The sequence below is a fragment of the Macrosteles quadrilineatus genome, unplaced genomic scaffold, assembly GCF_028750875.1.
Source record: "Macrosteles quadrilineatus isolate MER2022 unplaced genomic scaffold, UCM_ALF_1.0 Scaffold_5__1_contigs__length_97177068, whole genome shotgun sequence".
NCBI lineage: Eukaryota > Metazoa > Arthropoda > Insecta > Hemiptera > Cicadellidae > Macrosteles > Macrosteles quadrilineatus.
The window spans coordinates 17,408,597-17,427,849 of NW_026542598.1; the positions used below are offsets into that span (position 1 = coordinate 17,408,597).

General features: G+C 32.3%; 1 protein-coding gene across 13 annotated transcripts in view; it reads left to right on the forward strand.

The window, feature by feature from the left end:
• The window catches only part of LOC128994290 (cAMP-specific 3',5'-cyclic phosphodiesterase), a 721,667-nt gene that overhangs the window by 645,898 nt on the left and 56,516 nt on the right, over positions 1–19,253 (forward strand). For all 13 annotated transcript variants that reach the window (XM_054418717.1, XM_054418713.1, XM_054418723.1 and 10 more), the window contains one exon: positions 2,636–2,737. In XM_054418717.1, coding sequence (XP_054274692.1) covers positions 2,636–2,737 — 102 coding nt within the window. The remainder of the gene's footprint in view (positions 1–2,635; positions 2,738–19,253) is intronic.

Consider the following 19,253-nt stretch of genomic DNA (forward strand, 5'->3'; position numbering starts at 1 on the left):
CCGATACGTGCACGTGATCTTTCTGTTGTATTGATATGCAAAGGAATATTTTAGCTGATAAACTGCATATCTTACTAAACTGATAAGTTTATAAACTTGCTTTGCCTTACTCCGCTGTAGGTTATAAATTATTATGTATAGGTTATCCACATTGAATGATAACATTTTTTATTTATTTTACAAAATTACTTCATCTACTCCAATGTATATACGTGTCAAATCCTATGTGAAGCGTTTGAAGGAAAATATTTTACACTGTAAAGGTTTGTTCACCTAAAAATTGTTTGGAAGTTTTCGTTGATATTCTAAGTGTCCGGTAAGTAAATAGGTCAACTCCGGAAAATGATTCTTTGAGTCAAAAAATGTGAACTCAAGAACGAAATATCTCCAAAAGTGCTTCGTAACCAGATATCCACAAATTTGTTTTTTAGATATTTTTTATCTTTGAATTATTTCAACCGATCTTTATAACACTTGATGTGCATGTTGAGGTGAAAGAGAACTATGTAATAAACAATTAAATTTGGTCCAATTCAAAATTTTTAAATGGTGGCAATTTTAGTTTTGGTAATATAATGGCTGATTTTAAGAGAACTGTCAAAAAACTTGTAATTAGCATTTAGAGTTTCCTATCAAATGACAACAATTTCAAAAATATAAAATACAAAAATAACTAAAATGTGACGATTTTTTTCTAAATTGAGGCAGAATAAGGCTAAGATAGCCAGGATGTACCTCATTTTGCCTTATAACTAAAAGTCGTAATATTTTAGCAATTTTATTTGATATTTTTTTATCTTGGATTCGTTTGATAGGAAATTTTGAATGCCAGATAAAAAAAACTTCTTGACATTTCTAAAAAAAATCAAATACTATTTAGTAATTTAAATTCTTTTGATTAATGGCCGCCATTTTGAAATTTGATTTAAACCCAGTATATTTTTTCTAACCTAGGCCCCTCTAACCTCCCAACACATACTAAGTTTCATAAATATCTATAAGAAAAAAATATAAAATATAAAATGGTGCGTTTAAAATATACTAAACCGCTAATATTTTTAACGAAGTGATTTTGGACAAAATTTCATTCTTGGCTGAAACCTCCACCATTTGCCGGAGTTCGGCTGTTTACTTATGGGGCATTCTGTATGTTTCTTATTCAATGTATATTATCGAGCTAAAAATAATGCAATAAAAGTGCTAAAATAAAATCTACCTTTCTTACTATCATTGCAAAATGTAACTATGCAGTTAGATTTACAAAACTATATTCATTTTAATAATCTGCTTTATTCCTTCTTTTCCATCATGGAACTAAATTATAAAACAAACTCGTAAAATTGTATACACAACATGATAAACATTCATAAAAGATAAAATAAAAATGGTGAACTGTAATTTTGTTTTTAATTAACGTTTATAATTGGTTTGCTATCTAGTTTCAAACTGAAGAGAACTAAGCAAATGATGGTATATTGAAAAACTTTGCTTATGTTGGGGATTCCGAACGTTTTGTCAAAATGTCAACTACACCCACATCGTTGGTACATTTCCAATTACATTCAATTTTTGTTTTACTGAAATACACTGTGCATCCCATTTTTTTATTTAAGCAATTTAGTAACAAATGTAGTTTTTTTTATTTTTTTTTTATTCATTTATAATATTTATTATTATTATTTTTTGAAATTTTATTTTAGTGTATAAAACTTAAGTCCATTTGTATAATTGATTGTATTTAGCAATGTTGTATTATATTGTTATTTTAATGAAGTAAAAAGTTTGGATATTTGAAGTAAAAACTATACAAAGGGAATTTCCATTAAAAATAAATTATTATCAATACGGAGTGAATTAATAGTTAATTTAAATCATCCATAACTTCGCCAGGAGCTCTATTTTTTATGGAAACTGAGAACTCTTCTAGACGTTTGTCTGGTTAACAAAATACAGATTTGTTTTAAATATAATTTTGACTGTAGAACCGTAGACTATTAGTTACGGCCTGTTAGTTATTAGCCTATATTTGTGGCTAAGGAAATATATCTAAACTTATTGAGCATTGCAAAACTGATTGAATTTAGTTTAAAATTCAATTTCATGATTTGAGCTGAAACTTTTTAAAAGGATCTCCTTATATGAGTGCACCAATCTGTACATCAATATGTGTGCTAACCAGGTATATTTGTGCTGTTTTTCACAATAAACTTATTTATATTTCACATTTAAAGAATCCCATTTTTAGGAAATGTCCTTTAGAGGATTTTAGGAGCGCATACAGTATCTCTTATTCAATATGAACCTTAATCTTTGTGTGGTAACTAAAAAACTGGAATCCATAGTTTACTATTTAACATTTCTTTGTTTCGATATTTGGAGGTAACTTTAGTAAGGCAAAGTAAAAAATAATCAAACAAATTTTAATCACGTCTCATTTATCATGTGATATTTGCAGTTGTATTTTCTCTTGACAACATCGTCTAGTAAACATAATTGTTTGTCAGTTCGTAAAGCTTCACAGCTGTTTTTTACCTACCCTTTATTACAGCTGATTTTGCTCTGACCTTGTGTTGCAGTTTACTGACATAGAAGGCCTATTCTGTTGTATCACTGAAAGGTTTTTTTTCTTTTTCAGCCATGGCGAGGACCTCATCGTTACTCCCTTCGCCCAAATCCTGGCAAGCCTTCGCTCCGTTAGGAACAACTTCGTCAGCCTCACCAATGTGCCCCAAAAACAGTAAGTTGATTTTCAATCATTATCCTTATTTAGTTTACTACAACCTCATAATATTATTGATCGTGTTGTCAGGATTCAATGAAATTTTCGTATCTGCATGGATTTTGTGACTAATATTTTACACAACATAAAAAGTTAATTAATTGTTCTAAGAATTAATTTTCTTTTTAAGTTGGAAGAAACCTGAAACCTGAATCGAAACACTGTTTTTACAGGTAAAATAATAAATGAGTGTTAAAGTCCATCTAAATAGAGGTATTTACGAGCTTTTATTGAACCGAAAGTCAATTTAGGTTATAAATGACTATTTTAAGCACTAAAGTAGTGCAGCCAATATTATTCACCAGACTGTTCTAAATGCGATGTTTTCCACTGCAAACAACAGTTGATCAAGGACTAGACAAACATCTGATTTTAACTTGGAGTGGGTGAATGTTATATTTGGGTACGGTTGTTCCGCATTCAATTGTCAGCATACATAAATGATCACAATATTCGGTGAACTACAGTAATTGATTCGTTGGTTTTTTGTTGATAACCATATAAAAATGTTGTCTTTTACCAATGTTTTATTACACATACGCGAGAGATTAATTTAGTTCTGACATTTTAAAATTGGATTTATCTCTATGCTAACGAAATCTTTAACTTGTGACCTTTAATTTGAGTGATTACTGTATTCAGTTTTATAGTTAAGAAAACATTTCAATCATGAGAAATGCTATTATAAATATAAGTATATTGAACCAAACCATAGAGTTTACGTTTTTATTCAGATGATAAAATACAAATAAACATGAAAACGAAAATAAAACAAATAAATAAATAAACGTATTTTAAATTTTTGGGTTGAGTTAAAGTTTTTCCTTACTTTCCAATTTTCATATTGTAGTTAAAAGCATTCCTAAGAGCATAAAGCACATCATTCCATTACAAGGCCACGTCATAAGTCATAAGTCGTTTATTCAGCAAAATTAACAAAAAATGCATTACCTACATCAAAAACATAATGAAATATTTACGTGGCAGAAAATGTATATATGTCTCTATAAATCATCTATTTTAGTTTTATAAATATATTTTGAAAATCTCTCAGATGGATTATGATGTTTTTAGCGAATTTCCCATATAGGGAATAAGCTATTACCGTAGGTCTCATGGTAAGACCTAGACCCGGGACCGATTTACTTTTTCGTTTTGAGGTCCCCAGAGGCCAAAAACACCATCCGTTCAAATTCATATATATATATATATATATTTATATATGTGTCCGTTAGCGCGATAACTCGAGCAAAACTGATCTGATTTTGATGAAATTTGGTACAAACGTGTAAACCTACATTTATTCGAACGAGTTCGCGAACCAGCATAATCGGACCATGGGATCAGGGGTTTATGGGGGGTTTTATGGGGTAAAAATGGGTTTTTCTCATTTTTGACCCTAAAAACTTTAAATTTCTAAATTTCTCTCTAGACCATTTTAAAGAGCTTAAAAAAACAAATAATTTAGTATATTGAAGTGTTTTTGAATGTTCATTGACTACGGAGAAAATTAAAAAAATTTTAAATTTAAAATTCCCATGTTATTCTTATGGAGAATAAATAAACTGTTCTAGTTTGCTTGTCTATGGATATATTTTAATCAAATTTGGCAATTTGGTTTATTTCATACTAAGCTATCAATATTTCAATTGAAAAAAACACACCTCAACATCTTCCCCGTAGCAGCAAACCTAACTACTCACTAAAATTAATGTTATTTAAAAATGGAAATAAATCTGAAAATTTATAGGGAATATTTTAGTAGAAATCAAGCCGGGTAAATGGAAATTCGCTTAGTATGCAGGTTTGCTGCGACGGGGGTATTTTTTTTTTTATTTGGATGTCCTCGTTTCGTATATTTCGCTTTGCATTTTACTGATAGGTTACATTATGTTTCAATCTGATCATTCATGCTGGAACCTTTTTTTCTCATTGGCATTTTCGTCTGGCCTCAATCAAAGTTTTTCTCACTCTGTCGTCTGCCACTCACCTTGAGCGGCCAAATGCTCAACATGTTATCCGAATGTTCAGTTGGTCGACCAAACCGGTAACTCTGCCAATGTCTATTTGTGGCTTAGGCAAAACAAACCAGGAATTTGATTCCCTGTGTCAATCATGCGGTATGTTCAACTCTGTAGAGCTTAATCCAAAGTTTAATAGTAAATGTATAAATTTGTTCAACGAATTTTTTTATTGTAGAAAGATTTATCGATTAAAAATTCGAATGGTCTATTTAGGCAAGAGATTCTACATTTCTAAATTATTCAAAGAAACTTCTGAAACCTTTTTTTCAAGCTCAACATATACAACTACTTTCAATCTAAAATCGACCGAGTATAATATGTTTGATAGAGAAGGCTCTCCATTATCGGAGAAATTTCACCTTCTTTAAACTAAATAACTTTTAATGAATAATATTATTCAAGTTTTGGAATAAAAAGGGTTTGAAAAGTTTCTAACAAAAATATTACATCATTCTTATAGTAAATTTAGGTACAATAAATTAAACATTTGTAAATATTTAACTAAAGGATAAATACTATGACAGTCGTAATAAATCGTAGTTGGTGACGATAATAATTACGTCACTAATTATATAATAATTATTGTCACTACAAGTTCAATTATTTGTATTTCATATCTCTTTGTTTCAGTATGAATAAATTATGCAAATTTTTAAAGTCTGTTGTTAATGCTGAAGAATTAAAATGGGAGACCTAAATGCTAAATGTATTTTTCGTGCCCAATTAGGTTTGAAATTGTTTATGGAAATTATATATTTTTATATTTATAGTGGACGTAAAGCCTTACAGTATAAACCCTAGTTATAAACCTTTAACAACTTAACATTTGGCCTTAAAATTAAAACATAGTATATTAACGAGATAAATAAAGTACAGTAATAAATAAATTATTGATGTCATGGTGAGTAATAAAGCATCTTGGTAAATGAAGAAATAGAGATAAAGACTTCGAATTTAAACAACCAGCTCTTCAATAAACTTGGTAACTTGAAGGCAAAGTTGTCAAGCTTAATTTAAAAAGTTGAAACAGCAGAGAAATACTGCTTGACTAAAATAACCATAAACTTTGTATTGGCAGTCAAACTTGGGCTTCTTAAGATACCTGGAAATTTTCATGTTATTACTGAAAATTGGAAAAAGTTAGAATGGAAACATGTTTTGTCATATTAGACAAATGTAGACGATGACGGATAAAATTGTATATCACTAGAATTAGTATCAAGCATTATAACTATTCAATCTATATATTAATAGGCAAGCATGTTTCTTTAAAACCTTTTTTCTCGACTCGGGTACATAGCAGGGAAAATCTACGCATATTGTTAGAAAGATATTTTCCTATAGATGTGCAGAATCCCTTTATAAATTAAAATAGACTCTAAAAAAGCACAAAAAGTGAATTTTAAATGTATAAAAATTAACGACGAATTAATTTAGTTAAGAATTAAATTAATTTTATTTTATTTAATTTTAATTAATTTAATTTGATTTCGATTAATTTAATTTAATTTTTATTAGTTTAATTTAATTTTTATTTAAATTAATCTAATTAAATTTTATTTAATTTAATTAAATTTTAATTAACTTAATTAAATAATTAATTTATAAAAATAACGTTTCATCCTGGTGACGAAATAACAACAAAAAACAGAAAATCTAAACAAGTGGAAGAAATTACAATCACATGTTTTATTTACAGCGTGGGGTGGAAATAGAGAAGCCTGTACATTACATATTTTTGGTCCAGTTTTCTACCATTGGACGAGCTCTAGTTTTACGGCGAGCATTAGGTTTTTTTCATACGAAACATGTTTAGAGAGTATTTTAATTCATGGACCGAAAAAAGAATCGAGTTGTCTCTATGAGATCAGCTGCTTTGTTTTATTTATCTTAATAATACAAATTCAAACAAAATAAAAATAGTGTTGCTATCATAACGTATTTAAAACGTTAAAAGAACAACCGATCGTGTTGAGAGAATTAATCTAAAGTTGATATCAACTGTGACTATTGAATGTAACATTGGTCGAATGTTTAAAACGGTGCTTCAAACATGTGTACGCAACATCTTGGAAACCCAGAATTTTCTTGTAAAAACTGAAAACTGTTTTTTAAAACACATATTCGTGTAAAAAAAACACAATAATAATAAGCAATGGTTCGTTGAGACAAAGATGGATCAGATAAACTTTATCATTCAAAAATTGCATTTAAAATGTTTTTATTATTTTGTTTTCTCTCAACAACTGAGAATCTGTTTTTGTGAAACAACTCAAAATGATTGCAGAAAGACTCGGTTCGCCAACAAACGAGATGTTCGCTTCCGATATTAAAGAGGCAGTGTTCTGTGATCGATGGCAGGATTACACCTGTTGATCGATTTGAGGTTGATGGCTCGGATAGTAGTTTTGTGAAATATTGGGGATTTGTCTTGTAACGCGCTGATAAACGCGTTCATTATACGTTCAGGTGGCAGATTTACACGTGAAAACGCGTTTCTGATTCTACCTACATTTTTTACTGTGCAATAAATGTTTACGTTAAAACCTTTCTAATTTCATGCACTTTTTTATGGAATATTTAACACACGTACATGTTAACCCGTGTGGTTTAAATGAAGCTTTTGTGCAAATGTAGCTTTCAATGTTCTTGGATTTATTTAATCATGTAGCTCCAAAAAACGGATTCTAATTTCGTAGGTTGGTAGTTTGTTAAAACGGGAAATATGTAGTGTTTTTTTTTTTTATCTATTTTGTAATAATATTTTTATAAAACAACGTTTCCTATACCTACAGCGTGTAATTTTTTAATATCATCTGAAAATCTTAAAGTAATGCATCTTAGGAATTATCTAAAACTGATCTTCGATGTTAAACATGGGGTTGAAGTTAGGCTTAGACAATTTTCCCACTAAAATATTACAAAATTATTCTTGCGTTGGTAGGTCAAGAGTCTTAATAAACCGTAGTTAGTATCAACAATAACTATTGTAATTACAAGTTCAATATGATCGTTTATATCCTCAGAATAACTTAATATTGAATCTTGATATGCCAAGTTGTTAAAGGTGAAAAATCAGAATAGGAAATCAGGTGCTACAAATCCAATTTATTAAAAAAATTTGCAATCATGAAGCGATGCTCTTTTTCTCAATTCATAATAAATGTTTTGTTGAAAGGTAAAAGGAACCAATTCTTTACGGGAATTGACTACTTGTTTGTGAATTGCTTCCACCAACTGCTAACTCCCGAATGTATTCATTCTATCGATTCTTATTTAACTTCAGCTACAAAAAAATCAAGGTTGTCGAAGTATAATGCTGTGCTGGTCGCATGTTGACATTTCATTGGCAAAGTGGCATGTGGATTTACTTTCATTAAAACTATCAAGATGTGATTTAACAAGAACAATATGAATAAGCAATCATTTTATAGCTTAAAGCAATATGCGTTAGACAATGACAATTATCTGGAAATGGGCCTTTATTTTTCTTCAAATCCTGCCTCTAAAGCCTTTGTATTTGCCTCTTAACTAAACCATGAAAGGTATGTGTATACAAGTTAGGTTATCTTCAAAGTTAACCACTTTATACTGTACTGAAAACGACCACATTGTTTCGACGTGAAGTTGTTATTTACTTTAGCTCTTAATGAAACCAGCTTAAACTTTATGTATTTTTCACCACACTATGATGTTTTTGGCCGTTTTACATACGTTAATTTGTGGCTGAAAGCTAAGTTTTGCTGGCCATGCCAGCTGTCATCATCATTTGAGGACCGAGCAGGTTTTTACATCCCTAGGGCTGCAAAATCAGCTGCCCGCTTACTTTCTTAAAACATGAATACATAAACACACAATCAGTATCCATAGCATTGTTTTATTGTCACCGTTGCCTAGCAACTATTTGTTTTTAAATTTTGCTGATTCCTCAAATTATTTTATGTTGACTATAAGTGTGCATTATTATTGTGGTGAATAGTGGTAATGGGGTATAGTGTGGGGAAAAATAGCGTTCGTACCACGGACCGAAATGGTTTTGCAGCTCTCGATCGTTTTAAGCTCTCGTCTTCGTCTCGAGCCAGCAAGACCTAATTTTCGGCCCTAGGTACGAAATATACTATTATACACTTATATGTAGTTAGTTTTGAGAAATTTCGTGTATTCTTTGCAAGCAATACTCATTTACGAAAGAGTCTATGCTATATATTAAAAAATCACTTTAACGTTAATATGACATGATGTTTAGATAGCAAACTCGTCATTATAAATCACACAAATTAAACTTCCTGTGTTGATTCACTAGGAAATTTCCAACAATCTGCATTCTACTATCTAAACCATTTGCAATTCCATCTATATTATAATCACCTGTCGTACCAGTCTAGTTTGTGACGATGTTCACATCTGCGACGCTTGATCATTCTGTTGTATTAGTTTGAATTAAGCCAATATTTGTTTGATTACATAATGTTTTACGTGACGATGTAATTTTATAATCAACTTTGACAATGCATTAGCAATTGGAGATTTAAGTTTGTGGATATCATGAAAATGGGAAAATAAACTGTATAGAGGCGTTTTTATTTCTTTAAGGGGAGCAGTAAAACTGACTAAGCTTACAAAAAATTAAGGAAAACATATTGTAGTGGGAAAAACAAATCTAGGTATATTTAGAATGTTAATTAATTCTTCATATAAATACACTGTTAGTGAATGTACTGTTAGTGTGTCTGGAAATTTATAGAGTACCATGTGAACAGTTTTAGTGGGATCTGAAGTAGAAAATCGTCCACAACAACTCAGACGCCTTTGGTCCCGACATCACTTGCAACAAACCTCAACTTATTTGAAACTGTTTTTAGTTTTTGTGACCCCTTATAACGGATTCATGTTCATGCGAATATGCTCACAATCAAATGTTAAACATAAGGAAAGTATATATATGGAATTGAAGAGCACTATGCGGAAAATGTTGGCGGGACTTGAAGCAGAAAAACCTCAAATGTAACTCAGATGCCTTTGATATCGTCAACGCTTGCGCCAAACCTCAACTTATGTTGATTCTGTTTTTATTTTTTAGATCACTTAAAAACTTTCAATGTTTATAACCAGAACTATGTATATTGAGTTTTTAATAACTCCGGAATAAATATAATTGAGATACATTGATTTTGTATCTCAATAAATATAGCCATTCTTGCCCCCTAACAGAGTTTATTCCAGTATTAAAATTTAAAACACCGCTTACATTAATGCATTATCTACAAACTGTGAGATTGAATTAACATAATTATTTTTAAACCAAGAGAAACTTATTGTTTGAATTCTCAGGTATTTTCTGAAATAGAAATGAAGGATAAAGTAAAGCTCTGTATTAACATCAGACTGAGCTGAATGAAAGGTGCTTTGTTTTCTGTATTCTGTGTAATATTACGGTTCAAATATTTCTTAATGTGGTGCTAGACTACTGAAGGTATTGTTTACTAACTTTTCAGTATTGCAGTGCTACTTTATATTTTACATTTAGAGCTACTAGTGTATTAAGTTGCTACTGTATTTCGAGCTACATTTAAATCCCTTTGCGATTAAATTATTATTGTTTCAATGACTGCAGTGTGTTTTTACTAAAGACATATTTTTACTATTTTAGAGACCATTCCAATCCCTGGTTTGTTTTTTTTTTACGATCCAAAGTTGACCTTTACTTTGATAGTTTTATTAATTGATAGTTCAATCGTCAATTTATGGTATCTGAGTCCAGAAAAAATCATCGAATCGGAAGTTCTAATGAATAGTATTTTTTTATTCAAACACATTTTACGGTTGAAATATCTGCGATTAGGAAAAGGTTAGATTTTTTATATTTACCGTGGGATTCCAAATTTTGGTACGTCATAATTAACAGGCCCTATTTGGGCTGTAATTTCACCAAACAGTATTTTAAGTTAATGCATGTTATAACAATTTTACAATTTACACGAGTTCCGCAAATTAACACTTAATCCTTGGGGTCAGGGTTCTAACATATCTCATAGCCATGATTTAATGCGTGTCTCATATAAAAGAACCCTTTTTATTATTTTCTAATTACTGACAGTGACACTTTATAAAGGTTATATTTTGTAAGCCACTTTTCATTGTAGGCGGGAAACGTTTGTTGTAGGAGTTTGCCAAACTCAAAGACCAAACTCGTCCAGTTCACACCTTCTGGTTTTGTCGTCAAAAAGGAACTCTACTTGATGTGGTTTCTTGTTTATCAACTTTTGAAATACTAATATACGAGGTGTTAGCCCGTCCTACGTACGGGAATTCAGTAGTCAGTTAAAACCGTGTACAATTCAGATCAGCTAGTTTACACATATAAAGACAAAGTTTCTTGCAGTTTTAATGTGAAAAATCGTCTTGCAAACAAATGTTGTGTGACTAAATATGTTTTTATTCCATCATAGGCCTATACGATATGCATTTTAAATCCGATAATTTTACAATAAAACAGCAATTCTGCAATTTTTACGATGTGAAAAGCGTTGAAGTGAGATTTGCAGCCGATTCGCACAGACGCACACTGATTATAAGTTGCCTACAGTAGAGAGAGTAATAGTCAATTGAGAAGTGTATAGACCTAGTCAACGATACCACCTTCCATACCTGCCTCTTCCACAATTATTATCACCACAATACAACTACTATACACAATTTCCAGTAGGTCTGAATAGAAACGACCTAAAATAAAACGATAATATCCAATAAAACTCACAGTACACATAATTTAACTTTGGTGTTCTAACATCAAAACTAATCGTCACACCTATCCTTTGTATCAATTTCACTGCATTGATTGCTAAATTAAATAAGTGTAAACAAAGAAAAGTAAAAACAATAACAGTTTGTTTTGAAACAGCTGTTTGGTTCAAATAACATTCATTAGAAAAAAAGAACTGGTCACATGTAGCAGGAATATAAAAAGTAAACACGCTAGTAAAGCTAAGGACGTAATTGTCAATGTTAATTATCCATACAGTTATCAGTTCTATCCTTGATCGTAATTTCCCATTTTAGTTAATTTAAACTACAATATATTCATAGTTGAAATAAAAGTGATATTTTCACGTTTAGGGCGCTGATATAGGCACCCCCAAACGTAACCACAACTGAACACGATTTCATAAAAGGATGGTTTATCTAATTGCAGTATCCTAGGTCAATGTTGACGTTGTGTTCAATCTATGTCATCCATCTGTTTATCTTTGTATAAAACCCGGCTGAGGTTGTGGTGGTAATTTAAAATCGTGATTCCTGATTATTCTTGATCTTCTTTTTATGACATCAATATTTCCGGGCCTAATCCAAACAATGTTAAAGCAGACAAACATTAATTGTAAACAAAAAGCTACCATGAAGAATTAAAACATGTAAACATTGTTATTTTTCTAATCTTTCCTTGAAAAGTGGAGCAGTAAAATAATTTGCATTTATCCTTTTTTGTTAAGACTCGTGTATAGAGCCTCGGTTTGTACTGTGGTTTAATTAATTTTGGTCAAAACTATTTTAAACTGTGGTCTAATTATCTCTACTAATCTTACTTATTTTCTATAATCAATGACAAAATAAGAGTAAATAAAATAACCTCATAGTTCCATAGTTTATATTTAACTAGCTGTTAGTTGAAACAAATTATATTGCTCTAAAATAAATCGAAGATTACAAAGATTGCTTTAAAAAATAATTTGAACATCCTAGTATTTTACTATGTATATTTAATTAATCTGTCATCCTCTTACAAAAAAATTGAACGTATCAATGATTAGCATTACACATAGTATAAATAATTCAACCCTAAGTATGTCTTTATATTTTTATCCAAATGCTGAATTTGTGACATAAAAGCTGAATGTTTACAGCTGTTATGTTAAGCAAATTATTTTATGCCAAAAGCTAGTTTAGAATCTTAGCGTCGGCTGCTAGACTTAAAAAAATTAAAACCTAATTTCTAAAAAACTGGGACCCTAAACTAAAATTATGGCTTCGACATTCCCTAGTTCTCAAAATTATCTTTCTTTCAACACAAAAATCATGAAAATCCGTCGAGTGGTTGATTCAGAATCGTGAAATAAAAAAACACTGTTTCGTTTTAATATATTTTTGTTACATATAAGACCAACCGAAAAACGGCCAAAGTACCGTCAATGATTTCAACGCATCAATATTGGTGGTGTTTTTGTATTCGCGCGATGGTTTAGTAAAATCTATAGTAGTATGCGTATTATTGCCATGTAACAAATTTGAAAGGGTGAACTGTTAAACGTGCTTCACCCCAAAATAAATAAAGGTTAAGTGGAGAACCTCATTAAATACTTCGTGTCATTTTGTCCCTGATTACTGACTTTCCAGCCAAAATTATTTGTTAAAAGGTCAATATTATCAAGGATGATTACTTCTGGTTTCGAACGATCGAAAAGTTATTGCAGCCAAAAAAAACTATAAGATTAAAAATGTTAATTTTATTACAAACTATATCAGTTCCCCAAAGCCAAAGTTGTAACGTCGTTCAAATGTTGCAAAAAACCTTTAAAAGTTAGAAGTTAAGAGTGGCTCAATGAACCTTGATCGATTGTGAGAAAAGGTTAAGCTTCCTACTGTGATGTTAATGGCCACACAGACGGGACCGATACACTTTAATATTTATTGAACCATCAGAGAACAATTGATATTGATGGATCCTACGGGCTACTTTGGAGACTTTCAACTGTTTACAACGTTGGTTTAGGGATTCATAGGTTACCAATGCGTTTCGTTTTGTAAGTGTTTTCATGAAAGCTTTTGTACATTTAATTACAAAGTTTATCAAAAATTTTAATAAACTTAAAATGGATTAAAATAAACCTTTTTCAGAGTATATTAATTGTATAAATTGTGGCTTGCTTGTAAAATCAGTCGTAACTTAAAAATTAGTTTAATATAACCAATTCTGATTTTTTATTATATTTCAAAATTGCACCGATTATGATAACGAAAATATATATCAGGACTTATAATGTGAACCTACAAAGATTTTGTAAAATATGTTGAAGGTTTTTTTTTAGATTAGCTTGCTGGCGATGGATCTTGAAATATTTGACACATTAAAAAATGCGTTTTACGGAACGACCGACATATTCTACAACTACTCGCTGTCTTAGGGAGAGGAGGGAAAGTTCTTTTACGCACAGGTACGCACAGGCCTTAGTGTGAGACTCCTGAATGCATCAGACTACTCACCAAAAAACCTCCCTCTACTCTGTTGGACACATATCTGGGGTTTTCTGTAAATTTTCTTTACCTTAGGCCAACAAAGCGCTAGGGTTCTGGTATTCAGTACTTTTATTAGACTTTAAACCACTTCTTGGTCAAGGTCAAGCCTCTTGGTACGGGAATACTTTAGATGAAATGGGACACCAGGTCCAATTTTCCTCACCAAAGGAAAACATAACCCTTTGGCCCCTCCGCGGTCATCATCGGGTTGACCGTATCCACCGACAGCAGCCCCACGATGTTTTGAGCCTACAGGCGGGGTCTGTCCCAACACAGGCAGCGGAAAAAAGTGTGTTGTCTGGATAGCATGAGCAGAGCAGTATATGCAATCGGACGACACAGCAGCAAGGTGGGTAAGCTTTGCTAATCTTGAACACGTACAACCAGACAAACCCGTGTCCTAGGAATTGGGTAAGGTAATAATCCACCTCTCCGTACAGTCGATTGGACCATCGTTGGACTAGTTGAATCAGTCGCCTGGTCCAGCGTCCCCGTGTCTCCTGTTTCCAGCTCTCCTACCAGAGCCGGTAGTTGCGGATGCACTCCTCTCTTCCTGCCTGGTCTTCTCCTCGCCGTTGCTAAATTGCCTTCCTCTCCACCGCCAAGAATTTGACGGGACTGACTCCAGCAACCACCAGGACGGTGGGTTCGGACATTGTTCGGTATTTGGAAGCATCCCTGAGTACTGCCTGACGCTGCACTCGGGCGAGCCGCATTCTGTATACCCCCTCATTGAGTGTGTCTGCCCACACCTCCTCATCGTAAAGTGAACGGACTAGACCACAGACATCAGCTTTCAGCGACTGGCTGAAACCAACATATGCCATTAATTGGCCAATGGAGCTCCTATAGTGATATAGGAATAACGATATAGTAAATTATTTAGTGGCAGTGATATGTCAACAATGAAAACACAAACATCTGATTTACTACGACCAATATGCATGGTTTACTTTAATATAAACGGACTTTTCGGGTAACCAGTGAGAAACGTGAACTTGACACTGAGTTTAGAGATCCCATCTCTCACACCCCGCTTATTCCCCCGAGTTAACATCGTTGGCGTCTCATGTTACCTCCCAACTACGTGTTGTTCAGCAAGATGAATGTATATGAGGGCGTTATACCGGTGTCTACTTACCTCGTGACGTCACCCTGACCTCTGCTTGTTACCTCCCACACCTGTACAAGACGTCAACATTAGCCTGAGATATGCTTATGAGATACAGTAAGGAGAAGACAAAGTCGTGTCTGAAATACGTGAGATGTCTTTATTGTAACGCCAGTTGTTTTACTATCCTTCAAAATGAATTACAATGTGCATTTGCAGTTTCAAAAATACTTTACAAAATAGTTAAATATTATTAGTAGAATCAAATTCTTTTGAAAACACAATTTCGAAAAAATTCCTAATTACAACTTCATTATTTTATTCTTTGGTTTACTTTGTTATGGTGTGTGGTAGGACAAAATGTAACAATTTGAAATTGTATATAGTATCCTAAGTCTAAGTTTTAACATTAATTGTCAGTTTCATTTATTTTCCATGGCGACAATATTTCCTTAATGACCACATTCTGTGAACGTCCGCGGATTATTATTTACGTGTGACCTTCATCATGATCTGTTAAAATATGTTTGAAGTTGAAGTATAAAAAGGTCTTCACCATTGGTTTGCATATTTTGTTTCGACATAATAATATCGTGTACATTTACAAATTTTCGTTTGATATTTAGAGGAAAATTATAATAACTATACAAAAAAATATATAAAAATGTTGGTAACTTACGAAGAATCCTACGTTTTTACACTTAAAAAGTTACGAACCGTGTAATGTAGGTAACATTTTTTTTAACTCATCCAACCCATTTTTATGTATCCAGATAGATACAAAAAGCATATCATTAGGCCTCTGGAGGCAGATTTTGTATCGATAAAACTTTGGTTTGTGTAAAAGCTTGTTTGAGACTGTCGCGATCGAGTTTTCCGTCACAAAGCAGTAACTAGCTTACTTAGGCCTCCGCCTTCTTTGCTTTGAGCCTTTCATTAGTCTTCTTTGCATTTTTTGATAAAAGCAAATAACTGTCAATAAATCCCTGCATTATCATGAATTCACCATTGTAGATTTGTTGAAGTTTGTGTAAAAGTATCTAACAAAGGATCTGATTTGGTTTCGTTACACAAAAGTATGAATAACTTGAAACTTTAATATTTAAATAATAATACTATTGTATGGTTGTTTAATAGAAAAGCAAGCGAGTACTTTTTACAAATTTATAAAAAATGCATGTTTTTTTATTATATCAAAAATGTAAAACTTTACACAGTTTTAAATTGAATCCAATGGCGAACTACACAATAGCTTTTAACAGTAATATTGAAAACAGCAGGACGAGTACGAGTGCAATATCGGAATCGCAGTCTGATCAATAATGATGGATTGTTAGGCTTGGCCAGGTTGTTGGGAAAACATCTCTCAGTCGAGGTGTTCAACTCTACAAAACACATAGTTTCATTGCACTGCAATGTGTAATTCATGAATGTTTCTGCTTCATTTATAAATTTAAAAAATGGTTTCGCATAGCCTATCATGAATTTGGAATTCTTGTGCGCATGGTGTTTCTTTTTCTTACTAAATCTGTGCTCGTCAAAAATGACTTGGGACAGTTTGTTAAACTTCAACTTTTTTATCTACCCCTGACATAGTTCAAGCTTTTTTATTTCTACCTAACAGCAAAATTGTAAATTCATCCTCCATTGGTTCAAACGTGGTAGCGAATATTCCAACCATCAACTGATCTACTGTCGTCATTACCAGCTGGTATGGCATCGATCAGCTGTTAAACACGTCAGGTGACAAGCAGATCGATCAGCTGATCGCTCCAATTCATGACGTCATTAATCTAAGTTCACCTGCACATGGCAAGTTAAAGTGGGCGATTACACCTCCATTGTTAAGAGTTTTCGTCTAATTATTGCAGAAGGAATACATAATTGCATTTATTACTTAGTTTAGTCCGTAAATTTTTATTAGTTTTATCGAGGCTATTGAATTCCATTCCCTTGTAAAAGTGTAAACAGAGTAGATATAGATTGAGAATAAAGCAAAGACACTTTGTTTCATCTATCTGAGAACGTCGGAACAAACTATTGTAGTACACAACTGATTTAAGCACGCTTGATCTATCCAAAAGCTCATTGCTAATATCATAGACAACAAGAATTAAATATAGACCGAAAGCCGTGCTACGATTAACATAGGTTCTGTCGTCCACCACTGGGAGTGCCATGTAGTTACGTAGCGCTGCCGTAACTACACGGTGCTCCCAACGGTGGACGCCAGAACCTATGCTAACCGCAGCACAGCTGTCGGTCTATATTTAATTATTTTTGTCTATGCTAATATTGAGGTTTCCTTGTTGCAATATGTACCAATCAATACTTATTCGTCATCGTCCACCTTGGATTGTACAAGGATTAGCGGGTATCACTTAATTAGTAACAACACAAAAACGACCAAACCTCTATGATTTTCTCACCGAATTACGTTCTCGTTCCGTAAAATTTCTGTAAAATTGATCCAATAATATTTGCATGATGAAAATGCATTAGACGCTTTCATTTATATTTGCATACATTATTATATCCCGAATTTTCTTAAAGTCTTTAATAAACCATTTTCAATTTGAATTTCCGTCTTTTGTAGCACAGTCAGATTTCAGCAAAACTTTAAGCTTGCCTAATTGATAAAGTTGAAGCTTGTTAAGGGTACGGGATGGGAAATCGTCACTCATCAATTAGTCATTCAATATCTAGACAGCATTATACGAGTCTCTCACGACTTTTAATCAGTTTTTGTGATTCTGCTACCATACAACAAACAAACAAGATTTTTGTTGTTACCAGAACACATTAGGTTATACACAGATTTTAGTTAGGGTTGCTTACTAGTTCATTTGAATTCAATTCTCAATCTTAATTTTATCTTAAACATCTTAATTTTTATCTTTGAATCTATTTACAATGGAGTTTATACGACTGATCCTCCGTCATTTTCTATTATTCTTGTTCAAAATTTAATTTAGAACACGAAAATGACATTATCTACTCAAATCCATATACAGGTAATTGAGAAATCGCTGTATTAAGTTTAAAAACATGGTTATTTTTGAAAAACATAAAATAATTTTTTGGGACGCTAATTTTGAGACTTGGAACATTTGATATGCATCATCACACTTCATTTACTTTGTACTTACGCCAAAAAAATTTTGTCACACTGAGTACAAATCACCCTGTATAAACGTAGTATTATAAGGAAAATGAAATTTAACGCACAGACTTACGGGGAAAACCCTAAGACATTATCGATTATCAATAATTGAGACAGGGACGTCACCTAGGTGCGTATTTTAACCCTAATATGAATTAAGGATGAGTGTAATGGTGTGAGACGATCTGTGTAGCTTTGTTACTGACTAAGATCAGCTGTTTCATTATGACTTCAGACGACATCAGCGCGCTAAAACGACACCAACAGCAAACACGTAAAACACTGTTACAATAGGATGAGAAGTCTACTTGCACAATTTGAAGCCAATGGTGTTTGGTAAAGTGTAGATTTCATATCACATTAAAATATAACATTTCAAAACGCTTAGTTTATGTTTTTCAAGGATCGTACTCCAGCTAAATAGTAAAGTACACAAATGTAACTAAATGTTTCCTTTCAATTGGTAATGTTTTAGTTTGAACTCCCCCTTAGCCCCTTTGATGTGTTAAAGCCTGTAAGCACCTTGCATCAAAGCAAAGCTCATTCTAAGGTCTTTACTTCGGGTCAACAACATTCAATCAACTTGGCTGAATTACATACTTCAATCTACCGTTTCATCAAAAACCTGTTTGCAGACGATTTTAAATAAACTGAAGAATATTTTCACGTTGTACGTAATTTGCTATGGTCATATATTTGATTATTATTTTATGAAGGTTTTACAGAATCCAATTCTGTGTTGTTTCCTGTTCTCAACTATTTTTGTTGTTCGATGGATATCTTTAGAAAATTGGAAGGTTAGAAAAATGATCATAGGCCGAAATTTGAATTAAGGCCTCTCAGTACGAAGCAAATCTTTCCGTTATTATTTTTTTAGATGTAAAT